General features: G+C 38.2%; 2 protein-coding genes across 5 annotated transcripts in view; one reads left to right on the forward strand and one right to left on the reverse strand.

Annotated features, from left to right (window-relative positions):
* The window catches only part of mcph1 (microcephalin 1), a 32,817-nt gene that overhangs the window by 6,583 nt on the left and 12,894 nt on the right, over positions 1 to 13,340 (reverse strand). The gene's annotated exons all lie outside the window — the stretch shown is intronic.
* Positions 1,265 to 13,207, forward strand: angpt2a (angiopoietin 2a). The gene is made up of 9 exons (XM_040001875.1): positions 1,265 to 1,842; positions 5,019 to 5,174; positions 6,063 to 6,184; positions 6,292 to 6,530; positions 6,930 to 7,057; positions 8,124 to 8,225; positions 8,853 to 9,019; positions 10,142 to 10,272; positions 12,080 to 13,207. Exons 1-9 carry the CDS (start codon positions 1,576 to 1,578, stop codon positions 12,250 to 12,252), a joined length of 1,485 nt encoding a protein of 494 aa, XP_039857809.1. The 5' UTR covers positions 1,265 to 1,575; the 3' UTR covers positions 12,253 to 13,207.

Here is a 13,340-nt window from a genome sequence, read left to right on the forward strand (position 1 = left end):
GACCCCTCTAGGTGCCACTAAAATGTGATTAGACTACACATCACACATGTGGTTAGTTTTCTGATGTCACAGAGCCCTACAACAACTTTGTCATGTCAAGATAGTGCTCCAATTGGACAAAAAGACCCCACAGTATGCACTCTGTGTGTTGCAGAATAGTTATTATAAAAATAAATGGATGCACGTGCTTGTATCATTACATGCTGCTGGAAGCCAGTTCCCTAATTTTCTATCAAACGTAACCATTAGTTTTCACAATAATGTTTTGCTCTCTGCTGCAAAACATTATTTAAGCCACAGAAAAACAAATCGCTAATGCATGCATTTTAGGCGTGTTGTTCACCACAGTTTCTGGAAATACTCCATTACTCCTAATTACTATCAGAACATCCTGGAAAATCACAACACCTTTTAGAAGGCTTCAAAAACATTCAATCTGTAAAATAAATAAATGAGAATAAATAAATAAATTTAAAAAAAATTGCACTTTGCTGTGTGTAAGAGTGTGGGACCATGTTTTGTTGGGCTATTTTGGGCTTGTGTAAACAAGAATGGGCTAGGCTACAGAAAACACCCACAACTTGCTGAGATTAAAACTCCCAACCTAACAGAAAAACCTGCTTTGTAAAAATGGATTCTTTTTTGTAAGAAGGAAAAAACAAAGAGCTTTCCTGTGACTTTTTTGGTCTTCAAGGGTAAAAGCATCTAATGCTTCATTATACTTGTGAATCATGGTTCTGCTAATGTCATTTAAACTCTGAAGTAGATGCAAATGAAAAAAAAAAACATCTCGTTTTTCTAATTGGAGGACATAAAACGGCCACTCTGAACCACTGGGAAATAATAAATGACATGAAATGAAAATCTATTTAGAGTTTTAAGAAATTTTGAGCTTATCAAATAAACCAATTTTATTAAAAAAAAGAGGACAGTGTATTTAATGTAGGTGCTGCTTATATGTACAAAACAGGAAATGGTTAATAATAAAGTTGAAATGGAGACTTCTTCCTTTGAATCTCCCATTCAGGGCGCTTGCTGTAAACCGGGAAACATTTTTCAATGAATGGGATGGACGCTGCTACTATCAAAGAGTGTGCTGAAGGTGGACAGCTGCATCCTGAGTAGTTGTTCAACTAAAGCAAAAAAAAACATGTGGGTATTGTGGAGGATATAGTAGAAGATGTGTAGTTTGTGCATCTGCTCCTGTGTGTTGCTCAGCGAGCGTGTACTGAAAGGAATCTCCACTTCAGTGCTCTTCACAGTGACTGGCCAAAGGCAAGGGGGTGTGGTTTAAACTCACAGTTTAAAGCACTATAGCAAGTGGTCAGGGGTCTAATGAAAGGCGAGCACATGCAGTCTGGCACCATCAACTTTAGGACACACTACCTCTCATTCCTGATGGCTTTTTCTCCTCCTACCACTGAGAGGTAATAAAAGGAACCTGCAGAAACTCAAGAGAGCTGTTTACACTTGGATGCTGCTGGAAGAAGATATCTAATCAGATAGAGATAAGATTAAAGAAACCTTGAAAATCCAAGGGGGTTTATTTGTAAGTTTAACATAACTCGATCTACAATGAAGATGCTGAATGTGGACCTACTAGTTTTAAGCTTGTGCCTTGGTCTGGGAACTGGATTCAGTGCTGCTGAGAAAACACAATATCAAATCCAAAATGGCCCTTGCAGCTATACGTTTCTGCTGCCTGAGCAGGATAACTGCCAAACTCAGTATAACAACTACAACTATCCTGTCCAGAAGGACGGACCTACGGACAACGAGTCAATTCAGAGGCTGGAACAACTGGAGATCAGCATGGAGAACAACACGCAGTGGCTGCTTAAGGTAAAGTTGTGTCACACCCTTGACATCAGTGAAAGAAATTTAAACGCAGTGGTTAAACTGTATCGCAGTAAGTTAAGAGTAATGACAGAAAGCCTCCGTAGGTACCAAAAACTGCAATGATGTGAAAGAGGACAAAATGTGGTGAAGAGCTGAAGGAGTCACCACAGGGGTGTCAAAGTGGAGATACTTTCATGCCGATCTTTTGTCCCAACGTGGGCAAAGACTAGTAAATTATTCTCTCACCATATTGCCTCTACACTTACGTGCAAGTATCAAATATACTTTTATGGGTGGAACAGATGATTATGTGAAACTTGCACATTTCACGTGGTGAATGGCTCATTGTGTCGGACCACTAGCTCTCTGATATGAGAAAGTTTTGACCAAATTAAAACAAGAACAGTTTTTTCCTCTCTCACTGTGTAGTTACATAGAAGCAGTTAAAAGAAATCACAGCGCCAACAACCACATATTCAACAAAAAAGAAAGAACAAAACAAAACTTGTTTTTGTAAGACTGAAAGACTCTTCTGAAAGCTCTCCCACGTCCTTAAGTTGGATAAGTGGTTGGGAAAATGGATGGAAGAATGGATGAAAGGCTCTTTGAGAATCTATTTTGATTTAATGACATTTGAAATTGACACAAAAAAATGTGCTCAGTGTCTGTGAGACACCTTTATTCAACCCGGACTGACAAAGACTTGCAGGCGCAGGTGTCCACACGAGTGGATGCACACTTTCCTTTCAGTTTACTGAGCCATTACATGTCCAAGCAAAAGAAGCAAGACGTTTCTTTTCCTGGGCCTTTTCTGAGTGTGATTAATGATCAGAACGAAACAAGACGAGCCAGAAACACAAAAAGCATCTCACAGTTTGATGACACGATCCCCGTCTCGTAACATAAAACAAACCCTGATCCGTTACATGGCGCTATACTCACACAAAGACTCAAGCGCTGCCTCAGAAATCACAGCCTGTTCACAATACAAACGAACATTTATCCAAAGCCACGTCTAATGTACTGATCGCCCAGACATTTCTTACAGACTAAAGAAGATTGCCAATTAAGTATGTGGCACTAAAAATGTGGTTTTACTTGGAGCAGCGCACTTCATCTGTTTCACATCAGTCTCTGCGCACAGAAGACGACTCCCCTTATCTTTATCTGTTACATGTCTGCCTCAAATTAACACTTTAGGGAGAAAAGCTCACAACTCAGGTGTGAAAAAGCTGCACTATGTCATATTAAGTATTAAGGCATATACTAATATACAAAACAAACCGATGTATTTCTTAATTCTGCCATAATGAATAACTGAAAACTCACAGCAGTTGATGACACTGAAGTGTCATTTGGAAACTGTGCTGACTGTGACAATGACTTTGCTACCCAATAGCTGTAGGGAGACTTTTTAGTAATTTTTAGCAGAAATTTGTTGTGTGTATTAAAAGTGAGGTGAACACCGTCATCGCAAATAAAGTAAGAGAGACATATTTGTTCAACATCAGAACAGCAAAAGATACTCAGGCTCATCTAATCCAGCAGGTGTAAGCGTGTTCAGGCACAGCTTTCCAGAGCGCTCAAACTCTATTTTAACTCTTCATTAAAAGCTCCACTGAGAAAAATGTATGTCATGTAACCCTAAAAAACAATAAGCAGCTAAGGTGAATTGAAATATTGCCTGCTTCATGTTTGAATGAATGCCTCACAGCCCTGCCTCACTGAGGTTATAAATCTCATCATCACCTCCATCCATCAATGGTTTGGTGGATGGATGGAAGAGATTAGACGAAAAGAAAATAATCTGAAAAAACAAGCAATTCCATCTATGCAGAGGACTTCACAGCAGTCAAATAAGCATACTGGGGGTCTTTAAATAAAGTTGCACATTAGAAAAGAAAAAGTTGCAAATCAGTAGGTTTGTTGTGCTTTATTATTAGAGTGTACTCATTTCATTAATGAAAGTACTGTTCATGCCGCACCAACTGATGACAGCTGGAGAAAAAATGTCTGTCACATGACTGAGGAACACAGTCATTCCCTCACTGATGCCTCTGAGGCACACAGAGCAAACAACTGATTAGATCATTGACTATCAATGGGACATCCTGCCAACAATTCAAATGACACCCTTCCACATATCTGCGTGAATCCGAGAACATAAACAAACTAGACAGCAAGAGAGGAAGACAAACAAAATCAGCACTAATTGCAGCCTTTGGTTGTTTTAGCATAAGTATTAGTAGTCAAATAAAATGTCTGCCGTTGCATTTCTGACTGATAACAACAGTGATTATGCAAACTAAGAGGAGATAACATCGATATTCAACTGACGCTGGTTTCCAGTTGCACACAAGTTGCACACTGTCATGAAGGATGTAACTTCTCACTCAGCACTTCCATCCTGTTTACGAGTCGTGTGACCTGATTGCCACTCAGGAACACCATGCAGGAAATAACTTAATGATTAGTCTGGGTCTAAATCTGGCAATACAGTAAGGTAGACGAGAACAAATCCCTAAATTATTAAGAAGTTTGACACGGGCAAGGTTACGTAATGTTTGACACTGAAACGAGACAGGTTTTTAGTGAAAAGGCCTCATGATGGGCAACCTTTGTAAATTTCTATCCCCGTGGTCCCATCTTAAAAATCAATCTTGGTGCATGTTTTCACTGTATTATCGTCCTATTTCCGACATTTACATTATCATCCACATTACTAATGAAATACACAGAGCACTTACATTTATTAGGGTTACAGATTATAAAAAATCTATATTATCAGAGTCCATACAGTTTTAGGGAGGCAGGTGTAATGGCTCACATATTCACAAAACAAGCGTCAGGTTAGCGCCCGTTAAATCCCAGAAGGAGACACAAATCCCTTTGGGGGTTGCGTTAGGAAGGGAGCTGCCTGCTGTGGTGACCTCTTGTGAATAAGCGAGTACCTGAAAGTAGCTTTAGCTCATGAGAAACATTTTACTTAACTCCTGATTTCTTGCTTGTCCACAACCAATGAGAAACAGAATCTCTGTGTCCCATACTAATGTCAATATGTGGACCTCTGTATTACCCCTAATACACAGGATTATATACAACAAAATGACCAGGTGATGAAGAGAATCGGTAGCTCACAAAAACTGTCTAAACCTAATTATCATCGTTCTCTTTTGCAGCTTGAGAGCTACATACAGGACAGCATGAAGCAGGACATGATCCAAATCCAACAGACTGCCGTACACAACCACACCGCTACAATGATTGAAATCGGGACAAACCTGCTAAGTCAAACTGCTGAGCAAACAAGGAAACTGACCAACGTGGAGGCACAGGTGAAACTGCACATTTTGTTTATTCCTCAAAAGCAGAAATAACAGCCTACTCAGTGACACGCTGCAATAAATATTATCGTTTGCAAGTGTTAAAAAAAATTAAGCAGAGAGAAAAACAGGCATGATGGCGTCAGTTTATTATTGTGGCTACACGTCAATGACCTTATGTGAGCCAACTGTACAGCATTTCCTGTTATTAGCACACTTGTATTCCCAGAGAAAGGGTCTATCAGTTTGTCACAATCAGACATCCGTCTGTTCAAAGACATCAACAGCTCCATTGGAGACACACAGCTAGGATCCATGTAAACAAGCTGCTTTTTGCTGAGTTCAGTTCCTCCGAACTGGGAAATTGGTGGCAAGGTCCCCAACCCCATGTGCAGTTCAATACGTAGGTTTGTGAAAATACGTGGATTCTCAGTTTCCCCTTGTTCAGGTATGTCTGCTGTATTGGAACTTGGCTGTTCTTTCCTGTCATGTTTTTTTCCATTTTAAAATGGTTATTTGTTCACTCTGCAGGCGCAAACCCAGTTTAACTTGATCAACGTGACGAAATACAAAGATTCATGTCCAGATTGGCTCTTGACTGATATCTCTGACTCTTATTAAATTTAGGACTTATTTACATGTTTAAAGGTTTTTATTTCCAGGAAATTGGCTGTTGTATTAAACCTGAAAGCACAATAATATTTAATTTCATTATATCCAAAGTAAAAGAGTGTTTCATTTGGGTCCATCCAATTCTTAGGATATTGGCAACCAATTGACATAAAGACAGTACAAAACATTTACAGCACAATCTCAAGGCTCAAGTCTACAGAATCAATGGATGACCTATAATGAGATATGGCTAAGACACTGTGCTTCATTTCGTTCTTTTAATTTTAGGTTATTCATCATACAACTCGGATTGAGCGCCAGCTTCTTGAAAACTCTTTGTCAACCAACAAATTGGAAAAGCAACTAATTGTCCAAACAAACGACATCAACAAACTGAATGACAAGAACAGGTGAGGAAAGCAAACAAAATGGGAAAAATTTTAAATTTTCAAATTCACTAGCAGCAGCATTTAGGCAATGAAGAAGCTACCTGCTGAACCTGCATGCTTCTCCTCAGTTTTCTAGAGAAGAAAGTAAAAGAGATGGAGGAGCAGAGGCAGGTGGAGATGAAGACGCTTCAAGAAGAAAAGGAGCAGCTCCAGACTCTGATTCTGAAGCAGACAGCTATCATCGGTGAGCTGGAGCAGCAACTGCTCAAAGTCTCAACCAACAACACAGCCCTGCAGTATCAGCAGCAGGAGCTACTGGACACTGTGAACAACCTCATTTCTAACATCGCTTCTGGCACCGCTCGAGGTGAGGCAGCCCCTCATCAGGCCATTGTAACCTCTTTTAAAATGAAAGATCAAGTAGGGGGTCTTTTAAGTAGCATTTATGTCAGCCTACATTTGCTAAGGGGTCCGACCGTAGACCTTACATGTAGGCTGAGACAGCTTGACGTAAAAGTAAAAGTCGAGGCCAATAGCATTAAATCAGTTAAGATGAAGCTACAAGCTGTTGCCATTTCGTTTGATTTTATACTACCTAGGCTAGCTGTTTCCCATCAGCTTAAGTCTTTTAAACTTTAAGTTTTGAGACTAAAGAAACATGCAGAACTTTTATCATAATCCAAACATATTAGCTTAGCACAACCTGACAGCTAAATGCTATACAGCTGTGAGTTGTTTAAAATAAAAAAGTTAATTTCTTCTACAGGTCCTAAAACTGTCATGATGCGGGACACACCTACTACATTCACGGACTGTGCTGCCGTCTACAAATCAGGAAATACCAACAGTGGTGTCTACACGCTAACATTACCCAACAGTACAATGGAGGTTAAGGTAAAGTAGGCCTGACTGACTGTTTTCAGCTGGTTTTATGCTACATTATCATGCTACAGTCATACTAGAAAAAACAGTGGTTGGTGGGTATGGGACAAACAAAATGACTGTGACCATGCCCATTAGACTTGTTCCCTTTGAAACGGTTGCTTTGAAGATGAGGGCAAAATCTGCAAACATTCGCAATCAATGTGTCTTTAAAACAACTTTGGAGCCTCAAGATTGCAGGTAAAACAGAAATAAGACAAAGACGGTCTGCTATTAGTTGGTGACTGAACAGCAAGTTGATGATTATATGCAATCTGTGACAATACAGCAGTTAACAGTGAAAAATCCACAAAACACTTACATTTGGTGCCATCTACGTACACAGCAAAAGCATTAAAAAGCAATTCAAGTAGACTGGAAACAGAAATTAATTCAACCAGTTGAGTCCCCTGTTGCAGATTAATTGTGCTCATTGATGCAGACTGATTGAAATATGTTGGCAATCCATACACATTTATAAATTAAGCAGCAATTATTTGCAAACTTTCGCTAATCTGTTGGAGAGTGAAGTCAGTCCCAATTGGACCGTGACTGTTTGGACACAAGTTGCCTTCCTAGTGACAAGGATGTTGCCATCCTATTTTTACTCTCGTGTGACTGAGCCGTAAATGGGTAAGGCACACTTTTTTAGATCATTAAAAATCACTCACTCGTACGTCACACATGTATGAGTGCCAGCACATACTGAAAATCTTCAAAATGTACATAAACATTCACACAGGCATGATCTGACCTATCAGTTAATAAAACAGAGCATGCTGCTTTAGGAGAAATTCAGTTTTGTCTTTTAAAAAGGGCAGCGAGGTTAGCTTAAAATGTTCATTGACTTTTATCAGCAATGCGCATGCTTGAGCTACAACTGTGATCTCCTTAGATACTTTTTAAAACTTCTGACTGCACTTCTGAAACCTAGAACACATTTATTTTATCTAGGTCAAAATATAAATAAGTATGCACTGTTTACAGAGGATTATATTTGAATAAATATTCACTCCTCTTTTTTTCATTGTGTCTGTAGGCTTTCTGTGACATGGAGACAGAAGGAGGTGGCTGGACTGTTATACAAAAACGCTTTGACGGCCGTGTTGACTTTCACCGTACGTGGCAAGAGTACAAAAAGGTAAAAGCTTCGAGGAAGAAATTCTTCCCTTAAAAATAATATTACCCAGGTTACGGCCTCCATTCCAAATCAAACAGCCCAACAGTGGTCAGATTTGGTTTGGGCCATTGACTATATTTTAAGGAGCTGGAGATTGTCTCCTCTGAGGTAATTCAAAGAAGGAACAAACCGTAACCACTAACACAGAGAAGCAATGCCCATCTTCTGTTCAGGAAAATAACAGTAGCATTTACCCCCTCACATTTTAGAAAGAGGCTATACATATTTTTCGCTCTTTGTCATTAAGTATCATATTCAATTCCACTGTTATTACAGCCAATGCCCCTGAAATTGTACAACGACAAGTAGGATACAACTGGGCTGACACTATGAATGCAAGCGTAGTTAAAACTGACATGGTTTTTTCATTAACTTCTTATTGTAAAAGTAAATATTTGTGATTTTTTCTTAAATTGGATTTTGTAAACAGATTAAATATTTTATATTCAGAGGAAAAATAACTTTTAATGTTATAGTCAAAAATGTAGCACATTCTGATCTCCCATTGGTGTACTCCTTGTTAAACTGAAAAGCAATGACTGCAGGACTTTCACACAGTTTTATAACTTTTCTTTTGTGTACTTTCAGGGATTCGGAGAACCTTCTGGAGAATTCTGGTTAGGAAATGAATTTGTCTCCAGACTGTCAAATCAACAGTCCAACAAATTAAGGATCCAGCTGAGTGACTGGGAAGGAAACTCTGGATTCTCACAATACGACCAATTTTCTCTTGACAATGAAGCACAAAATTACAAGTATGTTGAAATAAATCTATCAGCCACCCCAAGTGGCAAGTAATTAATATTTTGTTCAATTTCATGCTTTGAGCAGCAAAATGTTTCTGCTCGTGCAGCTCAAGTTATTAAGGACAAAAAAGCCCATCAGCAAGTTATACACTGTTACAAAAGCACTTTTGAAGACTGCTATCCTTAACACATACTAAAAACTGCTGCCAATTTTGAGCCAAGATAACATGACATAATTAAAGCATAGCCTGGAAACTCAATGAAATTAAATATGTAAATATAGAGAAGCTAGTAGCCTCAAAACAAGCTATATTCTCAACATAATGCAGCAGAGTGCAATCTCCAACACGTGAACATCGAGTTGAATCTGCATTAGAAAAGTATGGGTGTAATATTTTAAAATGTTTTCAGCTACTCTGGATGCAAACTTTTAGATCATCACAAGTATGCGTCCTTTACCTTACTGACAAACACAGGACTATTGAGTTGATTGACCTCATCACTCATCACTATCATTTATACAATTTTAACTGCTGAACAACAACTACTATTTGGACCCACTCTAGAAATGTCCCTGGATAGTGTTTCATGTTGTATAACACTATATATTTCCTGATCCTGATGTACTGGCATCAGCCCAAAGAAAACGTACTAAAGCTCTTCAGTACATGAAAAATAGGAAATACATTAAAAGCCTCAGTTTTTCAGACATTCTTTCCTGACAATAAGACAACCTCCAAACATGTTTTTGCTTTCCAATCAAAGCTGACTTCTATACCTGAAGCTTAATTTGACAATCAGAGCTTGAAATGCCCCATTTCAACACAGCTTTATTGAGGTCTCCACTCTACTCTAATTTGGTGTTGAGATCTTTTTTGCTCAACGATGCCGGATAACTAAAAAGAAAACAGACAAATAGCATTACAAAAAAACTTCACTGTCATAAAATAAAAGTAGTTTTTTTATTAAATATTTGCTAGACACAAGTATCAACAAAATTAAATAGCGCTGGCTTCTGTTCCTCTGCTGTTAGGCCGAAGAAGTACATAAGTGAGGTTGAGCAATGCCTTTTGAGGAACAGAAATTACAGACTTCCTCTTCTTCCTTCATTTTCCCTTTTCCATTTTACAGGATACACCTTAAAGGCTACAGCGGAACGGCAGGCAAAATAAGCAGCATTGGGCAGCCAGGAAGTGAATTCAGTACAAAGGATGCAGACCATGACAAATGTGTTTGCAAATGTTCACAACTGACAACAGGAGGTAGGAACACACTACTGTAAATATCATGCCTTAGCTTGGAAAATTAAAAAATAAAAATGTGTCAATCAGTAATGGACATTTTGTGGAACAAATTCCCATCCATACAAAATCTTGGCACTTGCCCCAAAAATCTTTAAGGCCAATTTAAGGGCAGCCATCCTTTTGTAGTCATGTCAAAGAGCACAATTAGCTCAGACTTAATCACTGATCAACTCATCGGGGAATTCAGTCTCTACAATGGCTCACATTAATAGCCTGGGAACAGAGCTTTTCCCTCTCTCTACTGATGGCTTAAAGGTCCTCGTCCATTCCCCGTAAAGTAACTCAGCTGCCAGAAGTTTGCCTCCCTCAGTACTGGGGTTTGCCAAGTGAACATGAAAACACACAAACCCTTACCCTATCCTTTTTTTCCCATGAGGGGTCTCTCACAGGGGACTCCTTTGAGCACATTATACACAATTGTAACAGAGGGGCACTGGTCCAGCAAAAAGAGAAAAGTGGGATCTGTCATTACAAGCATGAAATTGAAATAAACAAAAATGCTAATGAATGCAATAAATCTGGATCTAAACGGGGCTAAATGCACTTCTCACTATAATGCCTTTCGAAACAACACACAAAAATAACAAGTTTTTTAACCCTTTATCAGCCAAGTATTCTACAGCCTGTCAGGTCTTATTTTGTAATTTTGGCTGTAAAATTACAAAATACTTCTTATCTTTCAGGAACCATCTAAATTTTCTCTCTAGTGCAGAAATGGTTGATGAGTTTTGCTAATGTGAAGCACACATGGTAAAACCTAGGTGGAGCTTATTCTTCTGCCGGTGCTCAGACAGCAGTACCTTGTGAATGCTTTGTGCCACCTTGATACACCAAATATCCCAAAAGCATGTCTTCACTTCTTTCTGAAACCATTTGAATTTTGACTCTATCACAAATGGTAATGGACGTATGGTTACTTAAATAGCATAAAATGGATCGTCTGTCAGGCCGAGGGTTAAAACCCCCCCATTAATAATCTGTCTGAAAGTTCTTCTGTATGTATGCTGCCGAGTATGAGAGTAAGTGCTGTGTGTAGTTCAAGGATTTTCAGATGAGTGGGTGAGGAGCGCCATAAACACAAAAAACCTTAATTTAAATTGGGTTTAAAATTTAAAAATGAGGCCCGGCCAAAATGTTCTAACTTCTACAAAAAGTAATCACTCTAAAAACCCAAAGTGGTTTCCATAAAGACATCGGGACCTCTTTCTTTACTCAATTCTGTTTTTTGGGGGTTTTTTTTGTTTTTTGTTTCTCTCTGGCTTCCCAAATGGATGAGCAGTTCTTGAGAAACCTGGCATCTACCTTTTCCAGACAGTCACTTTTTAAACACACACAGTCAGACACACATTTGATTTGACTGACCGTATCCTTATATAGCTGCCCTCTTCTTAAAACAGTAACTTTATGACTGCCTGCATGCCACAGGTTTAGAGGAAATCTATGAACTTTAGCTAGAAAAATAACCTGCTTACACTTTCCCCAAATGGGCACTACGCTAGTTTCACAAGGCCATTTGCTCCTCCGGACTGGCTTCTGAGAAATCTGACAAATTTCCTCAAGCAATACTACTTTACAGGGTACATTAATGACCCCCCACCCCCAATGTAGGCAGCTCGAGCCTACATTAGACATAACTGTCCTTACAATCTGTTGTTTTGTATAATGGATCTAAACAAGCAGATTAGTTGTAATGTGTCTAAACACAAACTTACCACCTCTATAAAAAGTACACAACAGTTAAATTAATAATGTTTTTCTATTGTAGGCTGGTGGTTTGATGCCTGTGGTCCATCCAACTTGAATGGGATGTATTACCAAAAGGGCCAAAACGCCAATCGCTTCAATGGAATCAAATGGTACTACTGGAAAGGCTCAGGCTACTCACTGAAGACCACTACAATGATGATCCGGCCAGCAGACTTCTCAGGTTCCCTTTGAACAGTCAGATTAAAGAAAATGGGAACAACAAGACCAAAAATAAAAATTCTCAAGGGATCCAAAACACTTTGTGCGTATATTTTTATACACCTTTGTGCATCTTTATGTGGTAGATTTTAAAATATGGACAGTCACAGCAATACACATAGCTGTAGTATTTACAGTTATTTGAATAGTAATTAAAATTAGTTATATTAAAATATATTAAAATATCGGTCAGGCTCTATTCAGCTAGCTTATCAGATTTAATTTCTTTGAATCACTTTAACAGTTGAACTATTTTTTAAAAACAGCTGCCAATGTCATTGTATAATAGAGACGATGGTACAAAATGCTGATAAACATCTGGTGAAAGTTATTTTTTTGCATTGTCAACATTTTGAAAAATGTAAATGTTAATGTAAAAATACCACAAAATGTTTCTCTTATGATAACAATGTTTTGCTATAGAGATTATATGTACATTTGTTGTTTAATTTATAAGTAGATTTTAAGGTTGGTTTTAAACTTTATCATATAAGAAAGGAGATTTCTTATAGCTAGTTATTAATTTTATTGCACATGAAGGGAAATTAATTATTTTAATATAATTCTACAGTACTGGGAATGTTTTTTAATCTGCATTTTTATGTAATGGTTCTTTTGAAGCTACAACAAACTACAACAAAGAAAAATTGGACACCAGTTAACACTGGCTTTAGGAGACTAGGACATGTAATGCTTGAGTAGCTGTTATAAACCTGATATTGAATGTTAAAAATCAACCACAAGGCAGAGAGGTTGATTCTGCATTGTAGTGGGTGACATAATAGTTAAGCATAAGTCATGTGACAAAGAATAAACAGCCTTGTGGATGCTGATCTGCCATACAGCTAAAGTGTTGTTTAAGATCTTTCAAATCTTTCTGTCATTTTATCTTTTCCACAATACACAATAAATTCTACATGCTACAAAACTTGTGATTTTATTGTTTCCATTAATAGATTCAGCTGCACATTTCAGATTTAAAGCCTCAAAGGACCAATGCATGTTTAGCTACTGATGGTAATCTAGAATGAGAAAAGCCATTGAAAGATGTAGAGCAACAA

Source organism: Simochromis diagramma, unplaced genomic scaffold (genome assembly GCF_900408965.1).
Source record: "Simochromis diagramma unplaced genomic scaffold, fSimDia1.1 OVJJ01000421.1, whole genome shotgun sequence".
NCBI lineage: Eukaryota > Metazoa > Chordata > Actinopteri > Cichliformes > Cichlidae > Simochromis > Simochromis diagramma.